We start from the raw sequence: 25,318 nt of genomic DNA on the forward strand, positions 1-25,318 counted from the left end.
CATAAAACGGCGAAGAAGAAAAAAAAATTATACTAATTTTAAGCTTCGATGACAAAGTTGAGGGGTAATCCGAGCTACGGTTAAAGAAACAAGATTAATCATGACAACAATAACATTTGTATGAAGCTTTCGTGTATATAGTTATAACACTATTCCTACAAGCCAAAAAAAAGGTACTTGTATTGTACTTTTATCAATTCTGTTAGCTAATTCATACTATAAAACATTTAATATTACCAATTAAAACTCTACAAACATTTCAAAATGCATGCCAAGGCTAATGCAAAACAATGGATCAATGAAGGCTACATCCATATAACCTCAACCATAACCATGTGTGTGGTCATGTCAATGATCGTGTTTGTTCTCGGCACATTTGTCGTTGATTATTACAAAACGATTGTAGTCCCACATGATTTGTATTTCCCTTCTGTCACCGCAGTCACGTTGTGTCATAAATGTTCAACATCTTCACCTTCTTCTTTACCAAATCACCTGAATGTAGAATTTACTGATTCGACCGGTATTGTGGATATCTGGCACGCAATGAGTGACGCCGAGCTCATGGAAAAGGCCACGAGGGTCCCGCGATTTGTAGAGGATCAAAGTAAAGTAGTCTTCATGTTTTTGACAAGGGGTAGTTTGCCCTTGGGTCCATTTTGGGAAAGGTTCTTTAAAGGGCATGAAGGTTTTTTCTCAATTTATATTCATACATCTCTAGATTTTAACTATGAACCTCCAAATTCGTCGGCGTTTTATAAACGAAGAATTCCAAGCAAGGTTTGATGCGCAAAAAAATTTATTTAATAGTATTAGTTTCTTTTCTAAATTAGTTAATAGAATACACTCATAAAAAATATGTTTGTTGTAAGCAAAAGGGTCGTAAATTAGTCGCTAAAAGACAGTTTTGCCTGATATTTTCAGTTGGAAAATTCTCCGTCGTTGATATGTTTTGCAACAACTATTGTGACTGATTTAGTGATTGACAATATCGTCGTTAAATATGCGTTCAATTTTGAAGCTGAACCTTTTATGATCGATTTTTAAACTAGTACAATTACATAGTTATCTACTTTTTTATATATAAACTTTACAACTATTTAATTCAATTTTTAGGTATTTGTTATTACATATTTTTTGAATGATTTACAACCATTTTATTTATTTTTATTAATTTATTTTACCTTTTTACCTGTTTCTTTACATAGTTTGCTCCTGTGTTTATAACTTTTCAAGAAAATTGTTAACTATTGTTATTATACTTTATATCAACTTTTCTCACATATTGTGATGGATTTTTATACATTTTTAACTTGTTTTTTTAAAAATTCACAACAAACTTAAATCAGTTGTAAATTAGTTGCTTATTCATTCCTTAACTTTACAACCAATAATGATAAGTTGTATATAGATCCTTAACTTCGTGACCAATTTTAGATTGCTAATATATAATGACCGCGGTCAATGTAATGTTTTTCGTGTTTTCTACAGCATGTTCAATGGGGTAAATCAACCATGATTGATGCCGAGAGACGACTTCTAGCAAACGCGCTACTCGACTTCTCCAATCAAAGATTCATACTACCATCAGAAACATGTATTCCTTTGTTCAATTTCACAACCATCTATAACTACCTGATCAATGCCAACCAAAGTTTCCTTAGTTTGTTTGACGATCCAACTAAGATCGGTCGTGGGAGATACAACAAGCGAATGGGTCCCACAATAACGTTGGAAGATTGGCGGAAAGGCTCACAATGGTTTGAAATCAACAAAGAACTCGCGGTTGAAATAATATCTGATAACTTATATTATAATTTATTTCAGAACCATTGTTTTCCACCTTGTTATATGGATGAACATTACTTACCTACACTGGTAAATAAGGTTCGTCCAGATTTGACTACAAATAGGACTGTCACATGGACTGACTGGTCTAGTCACAGGTCCCATCCAGAGATCTTCAGAAAAGTAAATATTACAGAAACGTTTCTAAACAGAGTTAGATATGAGTCTAATTGTACATATAATGGTGGTAATAGCTTGATTTGCTTTTTTTTTGCTAGGAAGTTTCACCCGAGTTGTTTAGAGCCATTGTTGAAGATAGGTCCGAGGTTGTTCGGGTTTAGCCCATAAAGTTAATTTGTATATTATGTTGCAACAAGTTCTTATATGCACATATATTTATTTATAAAATCATTTTCCAATTTGGAGTAATATTTATTTGTTTATTTGGTTATTTTTGCGCATATTTTCGTCGATATTACCTCCTACTTTAAGCTAAACAAAATAAAAAATAATAATTAACAAACATTAACCAACATTCATATATGTTTTGTTAAGATTACTACTTTCTTTTTTGAAATAATATTTATAAAAATAAATTCATAAAATTGTAACATAGTGAAAGTTTGTTGACTAAACTGGAAAATCTCTTGGGAGTAACTTAAACAAAACACTTGAGAAATTTAGCTATTGTTAAACCCTTAAAATTATCAACATGATCAAGCTACTTCCATGACTGAAGTAGAGAATATATATATATATATATATATATATATATATATATATATATATATTATTTATTATAACATTGTTTCGGTTAAAAATTAACAAAGTAACTTTTGATCAAATTAGTACGTGAGGTAGAGTGCTTGAACGAAAAAAGAGTGAACACAATGATTTGATTATGAGGGAAAAAGCCCTTGATTGTGAGAATCTCCGGCACAAAAAACCCCCGGACGGTGAAAACTATCACCGTCAATTTTATTAATAACAAAAAGGTGGTTACAAGTGGTGGAGTTGATAAACGATCGTGTGCTAAGTGATACAATGAGTGCTAGTAGCTAAACTAGTGTAGTGTGTGTTCTTAATCGATCTTAATCAGCTCATTTAAATAAGCAAAGAGTACAACAGAATTTCCGAATAATCCGGAAACCCTAGACTAAGTCTCCCATGATCCGTTGCTGCCCACGTTCAAGTTGACGAAGTTCAAATATTATCCGTTTCAAGCCCACGTTCTTATAAGCACATTAATCACGTGGTCTTATCTGCAAAACAAACATAAATAATATAGGACAATTGAATTAGTCAAATATCATCCTCAGAATACTTGCACCGGCAGGATGAGTTGAAATCCTCCAATCATGATCAATCCCGAGGATAGAAAATTCTGCACCCAACAATTGCCCCCAATTTTTACAGTTAGTGGGTGACAGCTGTAAAAATTTTAAATTTCAAAAATAATAATATCTTCTGCTACTTACTAGGACGTGCACGCGGATTGAGGAAACCCTATAACCGTCTTTCTGGCTTATAATTAACCCTCAATCACATTTTTAATTCATTATACTCTTCTTCTTCGCTTCGTTATCCAGGTCAGTCTCTCTCTCTTGTTTTCTTAATTTTCTGAAACTTTTCTTCTAATTCGAATAATAATGAGGAGAAGAAACCCTCGATCGCCAAACCCTTATTCATTTGTACCTTCTGGAGATTTCATCGATCAGGGACATATCCCCGAACTGATGAAAATCAGTGTCTTTTCAAAGATCTTGACATTAGTTTTCTAAAAGACTCCGGCCTGTTACCCGCTGAGGCCGTCATTAGACCTTTCGACCCCAAAGTCAAAGCTGACTTTTCATCCAAAACCTGGGTTTTCTTCTTCTATTACCCCTTTTCAATCGGCCTTTCGTATCCATTCTCTCCGCTCATTAAGGAGTTCTTCGATATTACCGGGTTCTCTTACTCCCAAGTCATGCCAATGGTGTGGAGAGTCTTAGCTACAGTAGATCGCTTGAATAGAACCCATGAACTGTCCATAGGTATACATGAGATAGCCGCCACTTACAACCTTCGTACACATGGATCTCACCGTTACTACCTTCAGTCTAAAACTAGCCGTCACTACATGGTCCCCAAAGTGTCTGGTAACGACCATGATTGGAAGAAGAAATTCTTCTTTGTGCGTCGGGACTCAATTCCTGATGGAGTAGATTTGCCGGTTAAATGGGTTCACAAGGGTAGGAAATCCTTAGGATAGAATTTCTTTTTCCAAACATTTTGTATTAATACGCCTTCTTTTTTGCAGTTGTGTTTCAAGATTTGGTGAGATACAGGAAAGACACAAATCGAAGGCTAGGCGTTGTTCAAAATTCCGGCACAAGACAGGGAATTTCGGTTTGAAGAGGAAATAGGGGAAACTAGCACGACTGCCGCGAAATCTGCTGAAAGTACGTCTTCTGGTAAGTATTTTGGGTATTTATGAGTTTCTCAGGATTTTGCCTTCTTGAAAGTAACTTGAGAAATTATTGTACAGAGATGTCAAAACCAAAATCTTCCTTCAGCTTGATCGACTTGGATGACTTTATTGAAGATAAGACCATGGTGAAGCAAGAGCACTCCAAGACTCCTTCCACAAAGCCAAGGATTCCTACTACTCGCCAAAAGAGCGCCGCTCAAAAGAAAAGGAAAGCCAGCACCTCAGCCGAGACCGAACCCTTTACTGGTATGACTACTGCTGAAATTGGGGAGAAACTGCAAGCTCTTGCCAATCCTCTTAGAACAGTAAGTTTCTTTGTATATCCTGAAAATAATATCCTGCAAAAAAGTTTATGTTAACCTGAGGATAACAGAGAATTGAGAATTACCAACAAAGGCTCCAAGATGATGCTGAATTGGCTCTGAAGGAAGCTGAAGGCAAGATTGCAGCACTCCAACATGCGGTAGACACGGGAATCAAGCTTCACAAAAAGAAGGAAAAAGAGATTGTGGATCTTAAAGCTTCTTTTGAGTTGGAGATGGCCGAGCTCATTGATGATGCCAAGAATTCTGCAGTCACAAGCATCCTGAAGTCAATGCTCAAGATGTCAGAGGAGGTAAAGGCGAAGGGTTATGTGATGGATTCTTGGAATTCCGCTGCTTGGGCAAAAAGGCTAAACACGCTGAGGGGTGAGAAGGTGGAAGAAGCTGAGGTTCCAAGTACTTCAGAGGCGACGAAGGAGACGGGTTCTAACGAGGCGGCGGATGCGGAGAAGAAGGAGGGCGATTAGGTTGAAGGTGATAAGGTTTAGGCCTGGTTTTTAGGTTGTTTTGATGTGTTTCCAGTGGTTGTTTTGAACAATTTTTATTTTGGTTGTGTAAGGATAATATAACATGCTTAGAACCATAGTTTGGGTGGAGGGATCATGGTTCAGGACGAAGCCCAAACTAACTTTAATTTCCTGTTTTTGAACAATATGATGGTTCGGGTGGATGGGCTCTGTTTTGAGTGAAACCCGAATCATCTTTTCCTGCATTATGATATTAGTGTATAACAACCTTTTATGACTTATATTGGTACTCTTTCCCTGTTTCTGTTCTTAGAGAAAAATTTAAGTTTGTTAGAAATGAAATTCTTTAGTAATAGCTTAAGTTTTAGTCAATAAACCAATATCAAGTCATAAAATTCATCATATAAATAAGACAAGTAATATAGAATATTCATAAACAGGAAGTCATACCAGAATCACATAGAGACTAACTCTGATAATGTATAGACTACTTCAACCTTATTTTCCAGAATGTTTCTTTAATTCTAGGGATACACAGATAGGCCTGCAATATCAACATTATCCTGAAAATAATTTCAGAAATTTTGGCGACAAGGCCTCAATAAACTGGCGACAAGGCCTAAACAAACTGGCGACAAGGCCATTAGAAGAGGTGAAAACTCCTTAAACCTTAGGAATAAACTGGCGACAAGACCCTTAGAAGAGGTGAAACCCCTTAAACCTTAGGAATAAACTGGCGACAAGGCCCTTAAAGATGGTACGTCTACCATTAACTTTAGATTCAAACCAATAGCTGAGGATAACGAGGTAACAAGTCACTATATTTCATGTGTTGGCCCCTCATCTCGAACTACGGCTAAATAAACATGCGCTACAGGCGATCTTAAGAAGAAGTGAAAACCCCTTAAACCTTAGAAGGCATTGAATAATACCTTATCTGGCGACAGGGCCCAAAGAAACTGGCGGCAAGGCCCAAATTAACTTCATTCCATGTGAGAATACCTCACATCTTCAGGCTACAAAACAGTCAACTCTAAGTGAGGGGTGGGTGTTAGCCTTGCTAACACCCCTCCGATGCTTAAGTCAGTATCTTGATTGAAGAATAATAATATTGAAAATGAATAAAAATATAAATTCGAATACATACCTTAGCTGCTTAATACAACAGTTATTCTCGGGATAGAAGTCTTACATAATATATTTTTTGAGGTGTATAGCATTCCAAGCCCTTGGTAGCAAGTCACCTTCCAGAGTAGACAATCTATATGCCCCATTTCCTGCTTCTGAGTCAATCAAGTAAGGACCTTCCCACCTTGGTGCAATCTTTCAATCTATAGGATTTGTACGTAGTATTCTGAAAAGCCTTTCGGAGAATCAAATCCCCTTCTTGAAATCTTCGAACTCTGATATTCTTGTTGTAGGACATTGATATCTTCTGCTGAAAAGACGCCATTCTGATCTTTGCTAAATCCTTGAGTTCTTCTACTGCATCCAGATCTTCAAGTAGACTTTGAGTATTATCTTCGGGATTTTGATGACTGACTCTAGCTGTAGGGATAACCATCTCCGTAGGGATGACTGCTTCAGCCCCAAATACTAACGAGAAAGGATTCTGACCAGTAGCATTCTTTGAAGTGGTCCTATCTGTCCAAAGAACAAAAGGTAGTTCCTCGGCCCACTTTCCTTTCTTAGGCCCCAACTGTTTCTTTAGGTTATTGATGATAATTTTGTTGCTTGATTCGGCCTGTCCATTAGCCTGAGGATGGACAGGTGTTGACGTGATCATCTTGATTCCCCAACTGGCACATAAGTTAGTTGTTCTCTTGCCGATGAATTGTGAGCCATTGTCACATATTATCTCTGCCGGGATCCCAAATCTTGTTAGGATATTACGCTAGATGAATGAGATAACTTCTTTCTCTCTGACCTTGTAACATCCTAAAATTTATAATGTTAAATAAAGAAAGTTACGTTTAGTGATTTCGCGTTATTAATTAATTAATGTCGAGTAAAGAACGGATCATGGACTTAGATTAATTAAGATGGGTTAAATGAGAATGGGCCTTAGGTCCATGGGCTTTAAGGGATATAAATATCCCCTAAACCAACCTAAAACCCTAAACCCTCATTTCATTTCCATCATAATCTCTACACACTCAAAAACACACACATACACTACACCATATTCGGCCGAGAGAGAGAGAGAGAGAGACATCCGAGACCAAGAATCAAGCCGACCATTATTAGATCTTCAATATACGAGATAACCAAGCAAACCGCGACCACACCGAACGTATAAAAGGTATGTTCTTGACCTTTAAAGTTTACGTAGTATTGAACGTTTTTACCTTAAAGGTCCAAGCTTTATAGTATATACGGGATATATATACGAACGAAAACGGTTAGGGAACGTAGGGGGTGATGTCGAACCATAACAAGGGTATTAAAATCGCCAAAATGCTTTATGAAAACCAAACCCGTAGCTGACCTGAACAACTTCGCCTGCAAAAGCTTAACTTCGCCTTCAAAGCTTAACTTCTCCTGCGGCCAAGTTCGCCTAACTGGTAACTTCGCCTAAGGCCAAGTTCGCCTAATTGATAACTTCGCCTAAGGCCAAGTTCGCCTAATTGATAACTTCGCCTAATTGATAACTTCGCCTACGGCCAAGTTCGCCTAACTGATAACTTCGCCTAAGGCCAAGTTCGCCTAACTGATAACTTCGCCTAAAGCTAAGTTCGCTTAAGGTTTAACTTCGCCTAAAGTTAAGTTCGCTTAAGGTTTAACTTCGCTTAAAGTCAAGTTCGTTTAGAAAATAAATTAAAAATCTAATGAAAAATGTGTTAAGACAGTTAATGTGTCAAGTTCACTTAAAGTCAGCTCGACCCCAGCCAGGGGCTCTGCCCCTTGGACCCTGCTAGGGGCTGCCGCCCCTAGACCCCGCTGCCAGGGGCGCTGCCCCCGGACCCCCGTTCGTTGTGGGTAGTAGTTAAGACTAGAAAGATGATATGAGTAGTGATAGTTAATTGATACGTATACTTGTTATACAGTCAGCCGTGCACAAACTGAAGAAAGGGATTACGATTAACGGTGAACGTAACCGTGTTCAGGTGAGTTTCTAGCCCCAATTATGTGTTATGTTTTCGGGGCTGTGTGCATACTCGATATGTTTGTTAATACGCTTATCCTAAGAGATAAGTGTATGCCTTATGTGAATGATGTGATATGTATGAATGATGGCTTGACGGTACGTGAACGATCTTCGGATATTGCACGTACTGTCAGGTTGTAACGCTAAGTATAAGGTAAGTATGATATGTATGCTTATGTGTATGAATGTGATAAAGTTAATAAAAGAAGGAAAGGATGGTTGTATGGTTACGAAGAGGGTACCGGGCCCTAATAATACTCGAGGTATGATGTATGGTTGTATGGAAACGAAGAGGGAATCGAACCCTACTAATATTCGAGAACTAGGGAACCGAACCCTACTAATATTCGAGGAAAGAGGGTACCGAGCCCTAATAATACTCGAGGAAGGAGGGTACCGAGCCCTAATAATACTCGAGGAATGTAGGGCGTAATGCTCTTTATAACGTAAGATATGAAAGTAAGTTAATACAAAAGAAAGTATGAAGGTATGAAAGTATGAATGAAAGAATATAAGTTTATATGTATTGTATAGTGTATGATTAACTAGAACTCACTCAGCGTAGCTGACTTTTAGTATGCACGCAGGTGAGTAGGATGAGGCAGCTCGCTTGAGGAGACACGTGGCACTGAATAAGAGGCTGGCATCGGAAGACTCAAGACGTTTAAGTTTAATGTTTCGTTTATTTTGAAAGACAAAATGATGTTTTAAGACAAGACGTGTTTTGTTATGAAATGTTTTATGAAAGCTTTTATATTCCGCGAATGTTTTAATTAACTCTGATATTTAGAACTGCGTTTATGAGTAAATCCAACACGAAAGTAGGGCTACCGGTAACGGGGCCTTACAGACTTGAACAAAGGCTTCCGCTTAAATCCACTTTGGGAAATAATCTGTCATAGCCAGCATAAAGACTTTTCCTCCTGGAGCTCTTGGTAGTTTTCCCACAATATCCATTCCCCACTTCATGAAAGGCCAAGGGGATATAAAAGGATACAATGGTTCCGCTGGCTGGTGCAAAATGTTGCTATGTCTCTGGCATGCATCACATTTCTGAGAATAATTCATAGCATCCCTCTTAATCGTCAGCCAAAAGTATCCTGTCATCGGGATTTTGGAGAATAGTGCTCTGCCCCCAGTGTGATTCCCACAATCTCTTTCATGGATATCCTGAAGAACTTCTTGAGCCTCTGCTTTCTCTAAACACCTAAGATATGGTCCTGCAAGAGATTTTCTGTATAATATATCATTCATTATAGTATATGGGATTACCTTTGTGCGAAAAGCTCTTGGGTTTTCATCCTTGGGGGATAACTCCATTATTAATATATCTCCTGATCGGGATAATCCAAGAATTTTCATCATCCTCAGGATTTTTGACTCTCATATCTTCATCATCTTTTGATATTTCATTGACGCCTTGCTCATCTATTGTTGGGCAGGATATGTATGATAGGAATCTTGACACCTTCCGGTATCCTGAAGGATGAAGATAAATATGCTAGGGAATTTGCCTCAACATTCTCTTCTCTAGGTACCTGTGAAATATCAAACATTTCGAAACACTTTGCTAGTTTTTTGACTAGCTCTAGATATTTCATTAGTTTTTCTCCTCTAACAGTATACGAACCATTAAAATGATTAGTTAATAATAATGAATCAACATGTACTTGAATAAACCTGATTTTCATGTCGATTGCTAGTTGTAATCCTGCTATCAAAGCTTCATATTCTGCCTCATTATTTGTGGCTTGAAATCCGCAGGATATGGATTGAGGTATAATGTCCCCCTGTGGCGATTTCAGCAGGATCCCGAGACCTGTTCCTCTAACATTTGAAGCACCATAAGTGTATAGAGTCCACTTATCTTTGGTTTCTTCAAGTTGTTAGACTTCCAAGTCTGCTTTTTCTTTAAGTTCACTGGTGAAATCAGCCACAAAGTTTGCTAATGCTTGGGATTTGATGGCAGTCCTAGGTTCATATGTTATATCATATGCACTCAGCTTCACAGCCCATTTTTCCATTCTACCTGGCATTTCTGGTTTTCTCAAAACAGACTTAATAGGGTAATTAGTTTTAACACATATAGGGTGAGTTTCAAAATAGTGTCTAAGTTTGGTAGATGACATAATAAGTGCTAAAATTAATTTTTCAAGATAAGAATACCTGGTTTCAGCATCCAAAAGACTTTTACTTACATAATAGATGGGATGTTGTTGTCTTTCGAGATCCTTAGCCAAAACTGCACTTACAGCATTATTTGATACAGCTAGATATAGAGATAGGGATTCACCTTCCTCGGGTTTTACCAGTAGAGGAGCAGAAGAAAGATAAGCTTTTAAGGATGCTAAAGCTTCCTCATGCTTAATGGTCCACTCGAACTTCTTGTTCTTCCTCAGGATATCATAAAATTCTTTACACTTTTATGAGGATTTGGATATGAATCTGTTGAGCGCCGCTATCCTGCCAGTTAGCCTTTGAACATCCTTGACTGATGCTGGGGATTTCAGATTCAGGATAGCTTGTATCTGCTCCGGACTCGCCTCTATCCCCCTTTTGGTGACCATGTATCCCAAGAATTTGCCAGGCTTTACTCCGAAATGGCATTTTGAGGGATTCAGCTTCATGTTGTATTTGTCGAAGATATCAAATGCCGTCTTGAAATCTTGGAGGTGATCCTCAGCTTTCTTGGACTTCACCACCATATTATCAATATAGACCTCCATCGTGTCACCCAGTTGCTCTATGAACATCATGTTAACTAACATCTGATAGGTCGCACCTGCATTTCTAAGTCCAAAGGGCATAGCAATATAAAACATGTGGGAGTCATGAAGGCCGTATCTTCTTGATCCGAGGGCTCCATCTGAATTTGCTGAAATCCTGAGGATGCGTCCGTAAATGTCAGCATCTCGTGGCCGGCTGTAGCGTCTACCATCGAATCGATGTGTGGTAGAGGGAATGGATCTTTAGAACAAGCCTTATTCAAGTCTCTGAAATCTACACAAACTCTCCATTTGCCATTCTTTTTCTGTACAACCACCACATTTTCTAACCATCGGGGATATTGAACTTCCCTAATCGTATTTGCCTTCAAGAGTCTTTCTACTTCCTCTTGAATGAATATGTTTCTTTCAGGTGCAAACTTTCTTCCCTTTTGATGGATTGGCCTGAAAGAATTATCAATTCCAAGTTTATATGTTATAATATCTTTGGAAATACTTGTCATATCTTCATGTTTCCATGCAAATGTTGACAGCCTTGACTTGAGGAAATCAAGCAAATTCGACTCAATATCTTCAGGAATGCTCGTTCCTATCAGCACTTTGACTTCAGGATCCTCGGAATAAAGAGGTACTTCTTTAATTTCTTGTTTCCTGGCCTCCATTACGTCTCGTGCCGGCTTCTGTAATTACTACGCCTGCTAGGATTTTGCGGTACACTTCATAGAAGAGGTGTAGCAATTCTTTGCGTCTTGTTGATCACTGATGATTTTGATAACTCCCCACGGACTTGGGAGTTTCACACATTGGTGATAAGTGGAGGGTAGTGCTCTCATGTCATGTATCCAGGGCCTGCCTAATATAATATTGCAACAAGACAAACAGTCAATAACACAAAATTTTTGCATTTTATTTACCCCTTCGACATATACTGGGAGCTTGATCTCCCCAATATTGTTCTTAGTTTCTCCACTGAATCCAACCAATACTGAGGAACTGGGGACGATCTCATCTTCAGGAATATTCATCTTTTTCAGTACGTCTAGTTGAATAATGTTGACAGAGCTTCCGCCATCTAAGAGGATCATGTGCACATAATGGTTAGCCACATATAAAGTTATTACCAAACTATCATGGTGAGGATCCTGAACATCGACTCTATCGCTTTCATCGAAGGATATGGTCATCTCTTGAGTGAAAAAGGATGTCTTTGTTGGTCTGTAAACCGTCTCTAACTTTCTTTGGTCAACAATTCTTTTTGCAGCAGAATAAGAGGTTTCACAGATGTCAGATCCTCCGGATATGAACATGATTGTTTTTGCATCCGTTGGTGGAGGATTCGACTTTTCAGGAACTTTTTCAGGATTTTTCTCTCTTCCCTTCTTCCTGCAAGCAGCTCTTTCAAGTGGCCCTTGCTGAGAAGATAGCTGATCTCCCTTCTGAGTGCAATGCAATCATCAGTCAAGTGCCCAAAGTCTTCATGGAAGGCACACCATTTTGATTTGTCTTTCCAGGCTCCTTGTTTTTTCATTTTCTTTGGCCACCTAGCTTTCTCACCTAAATTCTGCATGGCACACATTAATCCACCAATATCAACAGAAAAACAATATTCAGAAACCTTAGGATATTCTTCATCATATTCATCATCTACTACATTAATCCTGGGGTTATCAGGCTTATAGTAAGGTTTTGATCGATATGATTTTCTCGGGGATTCGGCTTTCCTGTTCGTCTGATCATACTTCAGGATATCGATATTTTAAAGTTTTTCTTGTCGTCTTCTAGCCTGATAAACCTTAGAGCTCTGCTTCTTGCTTCATCTAATGACCTGCATGGAGTCATAACAAGATCATCATAGAAAGAGGAGTCTTTTTCTAACCCCAACTTAAGAGCTTCCAATGCTGAAGCTGGGTTTAGATTTGGAATCTCTAGCGACTCCTTACTAAACCTGGTAATAAAATCTCTCAAGGATTCCCCAGGATTTTAGGTAACCCTATAAAGATCACCTGTCATTTTATCAAAAGTTCTACTGCAAGAAAACTGGTTATTAAACATGTTAACTAAATGAGAAAAAGAAGTGATAGTGTTAGGAGGGATACTCAGTAGCCATTTCATGGGCTGCTCCAGTCAAGGTAGACCAAAACCTTTTGCAAAGACATGCTTTCTTGATTTCCATAGGGATTGGATTGATCTCCATACGCTCTCAATATTGTGCGATGTGTTCCTCATGATCCGTTGAACCATCATATAGTTTCATATTTGGGGTTTGAAACCATTTTGGGATCTGTACGTCACCAATTGATGGCACGAATCGGGATATTCTGTGGCTATCAGTGGGAACTTCAGCTATGGGACGGATTACACCAGGAACATTTGATATCATGTCCTTAAGCTTCTGTAATTCTCGGGCTAAACTTGAACTTATGCCTGCATCCTGCAAAAATCCTTGATTAGCATTAAATGGAATTGTGTTGAAAGAGTTACCCTGTTTAATATTCTGAGGAACAGTCTGGGCGTTGTAGCTCGTATTCCCAAACATAGTATTTCCAAGAGTAGTAAACGGAGCGGTCGAAGCGTTAGCCTGCATCGGGATAAAGTCTCCCTAGTGCGCATCAGAGGATCATGTGAGCTGTTGAGCCTGAGCAAATCCCGAGGACGCCGCCTGCTGATAAGGACCTGAAGATCCCGCCTGATGGGACAATCCTGAGGATCCAGACTTTTGCGATAATCCTGAGGATATTGCTTGCTGATAAAGACCTAAGGACCCCGTCTAATGGAACAATCCTGAGGATCCGGACTATTGAAACAATCCTGAGGGTCCTCCCAATTGCGACAATCCTGAGGATCCTGCATGTTAAAGAGGCCCAGCAGAGGATGCATACAAGTATCTTTGGGATCCAGAGAAGTGCAATCCCGCAGACCCTGAATGCTGGAAAGATGAGGATCCAAAGTTGTGCGCCATGGTTGGCTCCGGGCGCACCAATCCTGAAGATCCTGGAGGAGTGAAATCCAGAGATCTCGGGACTAGTGGTGTGAATTATTCCGCCGGATTCTTGGCTTTCTTGAAATCCACCTGTTCCTTCACGAGCATATGGTTAGTCTTGTTCTGGTGATCCATCTGTTCCAGTAACCGTCTGTACAGAGACAGAAGGTCGTTGTTGGACACCACGACGGGATCCTGGGGAGATGGCCTCGATCCCGAGAACACGGGAGTAGCATGTTTCTTCTTAACATTGTCAGGTTTCTTCGAAATACCACCAGCAGGAGGAGGAGGCATAGGCGGCTTCGCGGATGAATCTAAAGCTGCGGTAGAAGAGGAAACAATCTTTGGTTGGGAAGACGTGTTGTGGATATTGAAAGTAGGATTTACTTTGAGAGTGAATAATGATCAAAGCACCGTTTGCCCCACGGTGGGCGCCACATTGTTTCGGTCAAAAATTAACAAAGTAACTTTTGATCAAATTAGTACGTGTGGTAGAGTGCTTGAACAAAAAAAGAGTGAACACAATGATTTGATTACAAGGGAAAAAGCCCTTGATTGTGAGAATCTCCGGCACAAAAAACCCCGGACGGTGAAAACTATCACCGTCAATTATATTAATAACAAAAAGGTGGTTACAAGTGGTGGAGCTGATAAACGATCGTGTGCTAAGTGATACAATGAGTGCTAGTAGCTAAACAAGTGTAGTGTGTGTTCTTAATCGATCTTAATCAGCTCATTTAAATAAGCAAAGAGTACAACAGAAATTCCGAATAATCCGGAAACCCTAGACTAAGTCTCCCATGATCCGTTGCTGCCCACGTTCAAGTTGACGAAGTTCAAATATTATCCGTTGCAAGCCCACGTTCTTATAAGCACATTAATCAAGTGGTCTTATCTGCAAAACAAACATAAATAATATAGGACAATTGAATTAGTCAAATATCATCCTCAGAATACTTGCACCGGCAGGATGAGTTGAAATCCTCCAATCATGATCAATCCCGAGGATAGAAAAATCTGCACCCAACAATCATATAACCTAATGTTTATGTAATGTATTTCATATTGACATGTTATTATATTATATGTTATAAGTTATAATTATACTTCTTCAGAAATGATGAGTTTGTTCTAAGTGTCCATAGTATTTTTGATTGTGGCATGCTTGGGGAGGTTAACTCTGAGATATGATTTCTCAATGGGTCCTACTAGGTGAACCCCACACTTCCCTATATGCCCCGTATAAGGCTATACGGGGGTTATACGGGTGCCCAATACGCGTTGTATAGTGTTATATGGGGCATATATGAGGACCTATACGCCCCGTATAGCCCTATACGGGATACATTGATAGGTGTTTTAGTAAAATGGATGGTGTCTCTAGAAAAGGGGTTTCTCAATGCAGCCGAATTTTTATACTTATTTTATTTCAATAGATAAAGGCAGAGCCGGCCCAAAAGAAGGTCAGGGGGTCGAATGCTCAATGCCATTTTCTCAAGAGACCCGCAATTATTGAAAAATAATAATATATACTTATAAGTCTACAAAATGACTTTTTGTTGCTATTGTTATAGCGTCGGTCGATAAAATCAAAGATCATGGTTCAAATTGATGGGTTTTTTTTATGAAAAAGAAAAATTCCTTTGTGTTTTATATTGGCTATTATGGTAACTTATTATTATTATTATTATTATTATTATTATTATTATTATTATTATTATTATTATCATTTGCTTTGATTTTGATTTTGATTTTGATTTTGATTTGTATTAGGTTTTGAAAATGCAACCAAATTAGTAAAATTGTTAAATTATTTATCACATAAATTAAAAAATTATGATTTTAAAGCCCTTTAATATGATCATTTCGAGCCCCGAAATTTTAAAGTATTCTCGGAGACGACCCTGGATAAAGATCGTAAAGACCTATAATTTTTTATGCCATTAAAAATTGTATGAGAATGTGCTGTTTTAACCTGATTTATTTCATTGAGTTATGTTGCATCTCAATGATAGAGATTTTATTGCTAGTTTTAGACCAATGTTCAATTACATAGAGATGTATGGTAAGGCTATGTGTAGTGAAGGGACTACAAAATGGGACGACTTGCGTCATGTGACACACGGTCAGCAAGTTTTAGGAATGTAATGGTGTTGTAGTCCCATATATATGTGTGTATATATATCACACACACACAATTATAATAATAATAGACCCATATATATGTATATATGTATATCACAATCACACACACAATTATAATAATAAAACAAAAGTGAAGAAGGGCTACAAGAATTCATCCCCCCATATTTCGCCCCTTTGTCGCTTTGGGGTGGGGGGTGTACACTCCATTTATCGCCTACTTTCAGGCATGTTATCGCTCCTGTACACTGAGCCTAACAACTTGTTTCTTTAGTTTGGGCAACCGTCTTAAGAAATCAGACGTATATTTTCATACGGGTCAAACCTATAAATTCTAGTTTTGTCTAGATCATCGTCAGCCATTGACGGATCTAGAACAAATTTCAAAGGCATCTTAAAAATATATTTTTTGGATATAGGATAGTAGGATACCCAATGCATAAAACGGCGAAGAAGAAAAATATTACTCTAATTTTAAACTTCAATGGCAAAGTTGAGGGGTAGTCCGAACTATCCCTAAGCACCAAGTAGATCCGTCGCTGTCGTCAACATTGAAAAAATCATTGCTAATTCACCTATGTGGATAATTAGCTTATATGATTTGTAAGCAATGTATACAATCCAAGAAAAACTTATGAACAGACTATAGTAAACACCCGAAGTTGACTAGTGTTTCTGGGCATACCAAAGTTGAAAGTTGCCTCGGACCCTCGGTGTAAACGACCATGTTATCCAGTTCTAATCTATAAATGGGTTGTAGGATTACAATGGTACATCCAACTCATTACAAAGTACGTCTAAAACCACTTATGATTTAATGAACACATCCATACCCTCGTTCTAATATATACATGTCTTATCATGGATTTTCATAAAATTCACACAATAAAATTTTAGTGTAGCATCAACTCATATATATTTAACATATTTGAGACGAAAAATATTCATATAATCAATGATTATTGTAACACATTAATTAATCTTACGCTACACATTACATAATCTACGGTTAAAGAAACACGATTAATCATGACAACACATTAATTAATCTTATGCTACACATTACATAATCTACGGTTAAAGAAACACGATTAATCATGACAACATTTACATTTGTGTGAAGCTTTCGTGTTATATAGTTATCACACTATTCCTACAAGCCAAAAAAAGTACTTGCATTGTACTTTTATCAATTTTGTTAGTTAATTTATACTATAAAACATTTAATATTACCAATTAAAACTCTACAAACATTTCAAAATGCATTACAAGACTAATGCAAAACAATGGATCAATGAAGGCTACATCCATATAACCTCAACCATAACCATGTGTGTAGTCATGTCAATGACTGTGTTTGTTCTCGGCACGTTTGTCGTTGATCATTACAAAATGATTGTAGTCCCACATGATTTGTATTTCCCTTCTGTTACCGCAGTCACATTGTGTCATAAATGTTCAACATCTTCACCTTCTACACCAACTCACCTAACTGTGGAATTTACTGATTCGATCGGTATTGTGGACATCTGGCATGCGATGAGTGACAACGAGCTTATGGAAAAAGCCACGAGGGTCCCGCGGTTCGTAGAGGGTCAAAGTAAAATAGCCTTTATGTTCTTGACTAGGGGTAGTTTGCCCTTGGGCCCATTTTGGGAAAGGTTCTTTAAAGGGCATGAAGGTCTTTTCTCAATTTATATTCATACATCTCCGGATTTTAATTATGAACCTCCAAATTCGTCAGTGTTTTATAAACGAAGAATTCCAAGCAAGGTTTGATGCACAAAAAATTTTATTTGATAGTATTAGTTTCTTTTTTAAATTAGTTAATAGAATACACTCATAAAAAATATGTTTGTTGTAAGCAAAAGGGTCATAAATTAGTCGCTAAAAGATAGTTGTGCTTAAAATATTTTTCGTTGAAAAATTATCCATCATTGATATGTTTTGCAATAACTATTGTGACTGATTTAGCGATTGACAATATCGTCGTTAAATTTGCGTTCAATTTTGAAGTTGAACCTTTTATGATCGATTTTTTAAACTAGTATAAGTATATATTTATCTACTTTTTTTTTCTACAAACTTTACAACTATTTAATTCAATTTTGAGGTATTTGTTATTATAAATTTATGAAAGATTTACAACCATTTTATTTATTTTTATTAATTTCTTTTACTTCTTTACCGGTTTTTTTTACATAGTTTGCTCCTGTTTTTATAACTTTTCAAGAAAATTGTTAACCATTGTTATTATACTTTATATTAACTTTTTTCACATATTTTGATGGATTTTTATACATTTTACCATTTTTTTTAAATAAATTCACAACAAACTTTACAACCAATAATGATAAGTTGTATATAGATCCTTAACTTTGTGACCGAATTTAGATTGCTAATATATAATGACCGCGGTCAATGTAATGTTTTCCGCGTTTTCTACAGCATGTTCAATGGGGTAAATCAACCATGATCGATGCCGAGAGACGACTTCTAGCAAACGCGCTACTCGACTTCTCCAATCAAAGATTCATACTTCTATCGGAAACATGTATTCCTTTGTTCAATTTCACAACCATCTACAACTACCTTATCCATGCCAACCAAAGTTTCCTTAGTTTGTTTGACGATCCAACTAAGATCGGTCGTGGGAGATACAACAAGCGAATGGGTCCAACAATAAAATTGCAGGATTGGCGTAAAGGCTCACAATGGCTTGAAATCAACAGAGAACTTGCGGTTGAAATAATATATGATAAGTTATATTATAATGTATTTCAGAACCATTGTTTGCTACCATGTTATATGGACGAACATTACTTACCTACACTGGTAAATAAAGTTCGTCTGGATTTGACTACAAACAGGACCATAACATGGACTGATTGGTCTGGTCACAAGTCGCACCCGGAGACCTTCAGGAAAATAAATATTACAGAAACGTTTCTAAACAGAGTTAGATACGAGTCCAATTGTACTTATAATGGTGGTAATAGCTCGATTTGCTTTTTATTTGCTAGGAAGTTTCATCCGAGTTGTTTAGAGCCATTGTTGATGATAGGTCCGAGGTTGTTCGGGTTTAGCCCATAAAGTTAATTTGTATATTATGTTGCAACAAGTTATTATATGCACATATATTTATTTATAAAATCATTTTCCAATTTGGAGTAATATTTATATATTTCATTACTCTAGATGCTTCCCATAAAATATATATGATACAAATATATTTTAACATGTGAGGGTAAGGTACCAAACACACCATACAAGTAACAAGCCAAAAGAAAGAACCCGTGGAAAGAGTATCGTCTGCGAAGACGCCACAAGCCCACCGCGGAATATACACTCATAATAATAAGAAGTAATAAAAGAAAGCGGAAGTACCACTATAGGCAAGACACACGGTGAGGTACTACTGCTCAATAGCCTGGCAACTGTATGGACGCACGATGGACCAATGAGAATGAGTCAATACGGTACTTGCACAGAAAGAAAGAATATCACTGGCCAGACTGTCTAACCAATCAAGAAAGACCATGAGAATAGAAGCTTCCATTGAGTGGGACAGCTGGCTTTACCCTTCCCCCCTTCGGCTATAAATACAGGATGAGTTTTAACGGTAAAAAGATTCCATTCGACACTCTCTAAACTCTCTAAATATATTCCGATCACCTACCATACAAATTCTCACGCCGGAGGGTAGGGCTGTGCAACGGTTCAGAACCGCGAGAACCGAACCGGAACCGAAAGTGAGTGAAAAATAGAACCGGAACCGGAACCTATTTTAGTAAACCGGTTCGGTTTCAGAACCGCTAAAGCCGGTTCTCGCTAATCGGTTCTGGCTAGAACCGGTTCGATCATTTATTTATCAAATGAGTTATGCAAATTTTGCAAATTGTAAAATAAGTTTATACAATTGTATGTCTTCTTTCACGGTAAAATTAATTTAGATTACAACATGAACATCCGTTATGTTTTTTATTAAAACCTATGTGTTGAAGTTAAATAAATCATTAGCAACGATAGATTAATGGAAGATCATATCATTTTATATTAAATTACCTTGATAGCTTAAATCAAAATTGATCATGGTTGCTGGTTGCTAGTTCTTGAACGTAAAGAAAGAAGATTTGAATTAAAAAATGATTGAATGGATGTCAGTTAATAAGTTACTCTATAAAAAATGGGGATTGGTAAATTTATTTAAAACTTTTTGAATATTCCGGTTCTTCGGTTCCAAGTCTAGAACCCGCCGGTTTTACCCGGAACCGAACCGGGAACCGTTTAATGCAAATTCTGAGAACCGAACCAATACACACATTAGCGGTTTTGAGGCACCGGTTCGGTTCCGGTTCCTCGGTTCTGACGGTTCCGAACTGTTTTTTGCTCACCCCTACCGGAGGGTGGTTACGAGAAGAACCCCATATTCCCCTTCTTGTAACGAGCTCACGGTGCTTCGTTTTGCAGGTGGATCATCTGTTGGAACTCATCATTATCCGTAATCTTATTAGTAATAGATGTTAGACTGAACCTATATATGCCAGTTTACATATAAATCTATCCTTGGGTAAAATATTAGGTTTAACCATATCGAGTTAGACTTAGTGTTTATTCATTGGCGTCATCCATTGGACTCGAACCCACGACCACTTATATTTTCCATAACCAATGTATATTTTTCTTTATAATATACCATTTTATGCATTGTTTTTTGTAAAATCATATTTTTTAAATGATCTTAATATTATCCTTGTTTATAACTTAGGCTGTTTACAGTTTGATCAACACGAAAAGGGTTATGCGGGTTAAAACATACAAAAGTGAAATGTGACTTATAAATGCCGTTCTAAGTGGAAACATACTAGTTTCGATATGACTCCGGTAGTCATGATCATTTATGGTATTTACTAAACTTCAAAAATAAATATCACACGTCGCTCTTTCTACTCCTTTCACAAAACAAACCCCAACAAAGGACTGGTATTGTGTGAGAAAGCAATGACAAGATGTTCAGAAGTAACATTTTGTTCGCAACCTTGTTTTAGTTGTGATTTCGTTTTAATGTAGTTATCATCCTAATTTTTAGATTGAATGTATTGTTAAAAAAGACGGTCAAGAAGTATACAGTTCGGTTGAGTTTCTAATATCATAACAACATTGTTTATCATCGCCTAGGCATTTCTTACGTTGAGTATATGATTTAGGATAGGTTTAATAGTTGTGAGTCTATGGGTTCACGACCAAAGTTAAGAAACATGTTTTTTTAAATGAATAAAAGTTGGAATTGTTATGTTTAAACAAAAAGCTTAAATAAAACTTTAATGATGAATTAATGTTCATCCATGGATCAATGTTGAAGAAATAAAACATATAAATCCATTGAATTAATGGTTTTAAAAGTTAAAAATGTTAGAGAGGGAAAACTCATCTCCTAAACAGGAAAAGTTTAGAATATTAAATACAAAGATTTTATTGTAACCTTTAGGTAAGATGTTAGATGTCTTGCAATTAACATAAAAACTTTTTTTAACGACCAATTAATCCTCTAAATGAGCTGTTGGCTAAATTTAGTGTATTAGGATACACTCAGTTTTTTGATCAGGGAAAAACCCTCACATAAGGCCAACGCCCGTAAACACTCGCCTGGATGCACGACAGTGCGATGAAATAAAACCCATTTAACTCAAGGATCCAAAACAACTTAGATGATTTCATATTAACAAAACAACTTAAATTGCATTTTATTATATAAAACTAAAAAGTAATTATTACATCAAAACAGAAGGCAACCAAATAACAACATGTTCTAGTATTTTGAGATATGGCAATAACATATTAGAATTTCACAATGTAGTATTGATAAATTAAAAAGAAAACACAATAGCCTATTTATATTTATAGAAAATAATTAAAATGCTGATACATGATATGCACACATCATGTAAAATTTGTTGCATTTAATATGGAATACGTTATAAATTAAGATGCAATCTAATCATTTAATTTTTTTCACCAAAACCTTTCAACTATTCTCTTGTACCATTTACTAAGTGAAATAAATATATATCCATTTTCAAATATTCTCTTGTATTATTTACTAAGTGAAGTAAATATATATCCAGTTTCATTTATACCATATCAAACATTACTTAGGATAAAAATAAAAACTTCATTTGAGTTGAAAAAACTCTAAAAACTCATCTAACCAAATACAATACACTTTTTAGTAAACTTACAATTTTAAATATATTTATAATAGACCTATTACAGTGAAACCGTATACGTATCTGATTTACATATAAATAAGTTCTAATAGTAAGATTCACAAAAAAAAATATGCAAATAGTCGAGTTATTTCGTTATAACATTTTGAAATTAAGTAGGCAAATGGACCATCTCTCGTTTTTGATTCCAGATTTTTGCTAATTACATATTTATCTCAACTATTCGCTTAACCGCAACAAACATGATACCTAAAACAAACAAACCTTATATTTTTCCTATAAACGTGTGTTAGCGACATATCTAGTGAAACAGACGCCCAAAACCACAACTTGTATATAACACCCTAGCACCAACATGATCTGAGCGTTTTCCAAGTGTTTTGAATGACATCGTAATTGTAGAAACAAAAAGGAGCTACAATAATTTTTTAATTAATTTACCTGTCCGTCAATTTCAAACAAATCACGCCTTTTACATGAAAGTGCTACGTACTTTTTCAAAGGCCAGTTTTCACCAACGTGACAGTGATTTTTTTCACTTTTTTTTTCTAGTATTAACTTTTTATATAAAAATAAAAATAATAATAAATTTAAAAAAAATTAGTATTATAATAATAAATGTAGAATTGACGTTTTTTTCTTTTATGGAAATAAGAACGTTATCATTAAAAATAAAAAAATAAAAAAATTACACTTTTTAAATAAATCATCATCACCTACATAAAACCCCTGTCTTCTTCATCCACCATTTTCAAGCTCCGCAAATTAATCAAGATTCAATTTTTAATAACCCAACAATGAAAACCAATCAAACCCATCAATCTTATCACTCTTTAAGCTCTTCAATCCACCATCAAATCTCATATCTTTCATCTTATTCTTCGCTTTCGGCTTATGTTCCGGCATCATCCTCACTTCCCAATTCAAATACATTTCACTCAATTTCCAATTCCCCCAATTTTTCTTCTCCGGTGACCACTCCGGCAACATCTCCGGCGCCGCCGTATCCGGCGGAGGAAATCCGGCGGCACCGTCGCCTCAAACCCCGCCTCTATCGCGGGTCAAAGTCGGATTGAAAAGTTACTTGACGCCGCCGGAGATAATACACGATATGACGGACGAGGAGCTAATTTGGAGAGCGTCGATGGTGGCGAAGGTTCGGGAGCATCCGTTCGAGAGAACGCCGAAGGTGGCGTTTATGTTTTTGGTGAGAGGTCCGGTGGTGTTGGCGCCGTTGTGGGAGGGGTTTTTAAAAGGGTATAATCGTCTTTTCACAATTTATGTTCACGGGTCGAATCGGTCGTGGAATGTGACCGAGCCGGAGGGTTCGGTGTTTCACGGGCGGAGGGTTCCGAGTAAGGGTGTGGAATGGGGGAAAGTTAATATGATTGAGGCGGAGCGTCGATTGTTAGCGAACGCGTTGTTGGATTACTCGAACCAACGGTTTGTGCTTCTGTCTGAAGCGTGTATTCCGCTGTTTAACTTTTCGATGGTTTACTCGTACCTTATTAACTCGAAATATAACTTTGTGGAGTCGTATGACCTAGCGGGCCCCGTTGGGCGTGACCGTTATAGTAAGAAAATGGCGCCTGTTGTGGATATTAAGGAATGGCGTAAAGGGTCACAATGGTTTGAGATGGATCGTGACCTAGCTGTTGAGGTGATAGCGGATAAGAAGTATTTCTCCGTTTTCCATGACTTTTGTGACGGAAAATGTTTCGCTGACGAGTATTACTTACCAACATTTGTCACTAAGATATTCGGTGGAACAAATGCTAATAGGACTCTGACTTTTGTTGACTGGAAGATACCTGGAGCCCACCCGACTCAATACACGAGCAATGATGTGACCAAAAAGTTTTTATTAAAGTTAAGGGATAATAGAAGTTGCGAGTATAATGGGAAGAAAAACCAAATATGTTATTTGTTTGCAAGGAAATTTGCCCCTCGTGCTTTGGATAGATTGTTAAAAATTGCACCAAAGCTTATGCAATTCAACTTATAGCTTTTTTTTTAATATTTATTATTTATAATTTACAATATTACAATTTCGTCTAGGTTTGTGCATCGACTGTTGTACCCTGCGTTGTAATGTTTGTACCTTACTTTTTCATGGTTTTGGTTTTATCAGATGTTGCTAGTCTCTTTTCGGTATATCTACAATTAACTTTTCCTTCTTCAAATAGATACGTTCCTTTCTAATGATACGTGTCCTGAAAATCTAACCTTTATTGTTCTTTCTTTTGACAATTTTAAATCGGATTTCAATTTCAGTAGCCTGGAGTTCAGAGAGAGAGTGGTCGGCCAATTGTTTAACCCTACACCTTTTGCTTCAGAAACGAACATCAAACGTAGTTAGTTGCATTTTCATTTTATAAATTAACATAAATGAAAACAAGTTTCAAATTATTGTATCGATATATACTACGTAAATGTAATTCACTGATTAATTTGCGAATTTCGGATTATTAGGTCCCTATCACGATATAATTAGTTGCACTTTTGTGTCTAGGCACCCTTTAAATGTAGTTAGATATGGGAAGTGACTTGAATACTTGTGTGTCACATAACTTGAACTCTTTTGTGGTATTCAATACTTGTGTGTCACATAACTTGAACTCTTTTGTGGTATTCACAAGCAACTGTCGCCTAATACATGATTACTTTACGCAAGTAATCTTTGAACGGCGACATATGGACGTCTGCTGAAGAACTCTTCCCGAAAGTTGAACACAAGACTTCCTGATTTAACGTGAGTTTTCTTTCTTTTTAATGTGTTATTCAAATGGACTCTTGGTTTATAGAGTTTATGTAGTGCATTTAAATATCGTATTGAATCCACAGGTGCAATGGTAGCCACCAACTTAAGACAACCATGAGTCTATCCGATATCCAATTGTCTGGAAGTTGATATTTGTCCTGTTTTTTGTTGTTTAGGTTACGAAGACGAAGAAACAGTGGCGAAGCTTGAACTGAGGCATCGGGGGGACAAACTCAAAATGTATACAAAATTTCACAAACAATGGGAGGGGGGCTCAAATTTTCGG

General features: G+C 37.0%; 3 protein-coding genes across 3 annotated transcripts; all 3 read left to right on the forward strand.

The window, feature by feature from the left end:
- The first annotated feature begins 227 nt into the window (after positions 1-227).
- Positions 228-2,136, forward strand: LOC143578724 (glycosyltransferase BC10-like). The gene is made up of 2 exons (XM_077062206.1): positions 228-780; positions 1,492-2,136. The coding sequence occupies exons 1-2, from the start codon at positions 265-267 to the stop codon at positions 2,134-2,136; spliced, it is 1,161 nt and encodes a 386-aa protein (XP_076918321.1). The 5' UTR covers positions 228-264.
- A 15,255-nt stretch (positions 2,137-17,391) lies between these two features.
- Positions 17,392-19,137, forward strand: LOC143578714 (glycosyltransferase BC10-like). The gene is made up of 2 exons (XM_077062198.1): positions 17,392-17,817; positions 18,493-19,137. The coding sequence occupies exons 1-2, from the start codon at positions 17,392-17,394 to the stop codon at positions 19,135-19,137; spliced, it is 1,071 nt and encodes a 356-aa protein (XP_076918313.1).
- A 4,147-nt stretch (positions 19,138-23,284) lies between these two features.
- LOC143578725 (glycosyltransferase BC10-like) lies at positions 23,285-24,390 on the forward strand. The gene has a single exon (XM_077062207.1). The coding sequence runs from the start codon at positions 23,383-23,385 to the stop codon at positions 24,274-24,276; it is 894 nt and encodes a 297-aa protein (XP_076918322.1). The 5' UTR covers positions 23,285-23,382; the 3' UTR covers positions 24,277-24,390.
- Positions 24,391-25,318: the final 928 nt, after the last annotated feature.

This window comes from Bidens hawaiensis, unplaced genomic scaffold, assembly GCF_021521415.1.
Source record: "Bidens hawaiensis isolate Kalapana, Puna unplaced genomic scaffold, B.hawaiensis_p1.1 tig00029326_1, whole genome shotgun sequence".
Classification (NCBI taxonomy): Eukaryota; Viridiplantae; Streptophyta; class Magnoliopsida; order Asterales; family Asteraceae; genus Bidens; species Bidens hawaiensis.

Bases quoted from the DNA above. Each gene is read 5' to 3' on its own strand.
- LOC143578725 (XM_077062207.1), top strand. From the start codon at position 23,383: ATGACGGACGAGGAGCTAATTTGGAGAGCGTCGATGGTGGCGAAGGTT.
- LOC143578724 (XM_077062206.1), top strand. From the start codon at position 265: ATGCATGCCAAGGCTAATGCAAAACAATGGATCAATGAAGGCTACATC. The intron at 781-1,491 runs GTTTGATGCGCA...TGTTTTCTACAG, and splicing joins AACGAAGAATTCCAAGCAAG to CATGTTCAATGGGGTAAATC.
- LOC143578714 (XM_077062198.1), top strand. From the start codon at position 17,392: ATGACTGTGTTTGTTCTCGGCACGTTTGTCGTTGATCATTACAAAATG. The intron at 17,818-18,492 runs GTTTGATGCACA...CGTTTTCTACAG, and splicing joins AACGAAGAATTCCAAGCAAG to CATGTTCAATGGGGTAAATC.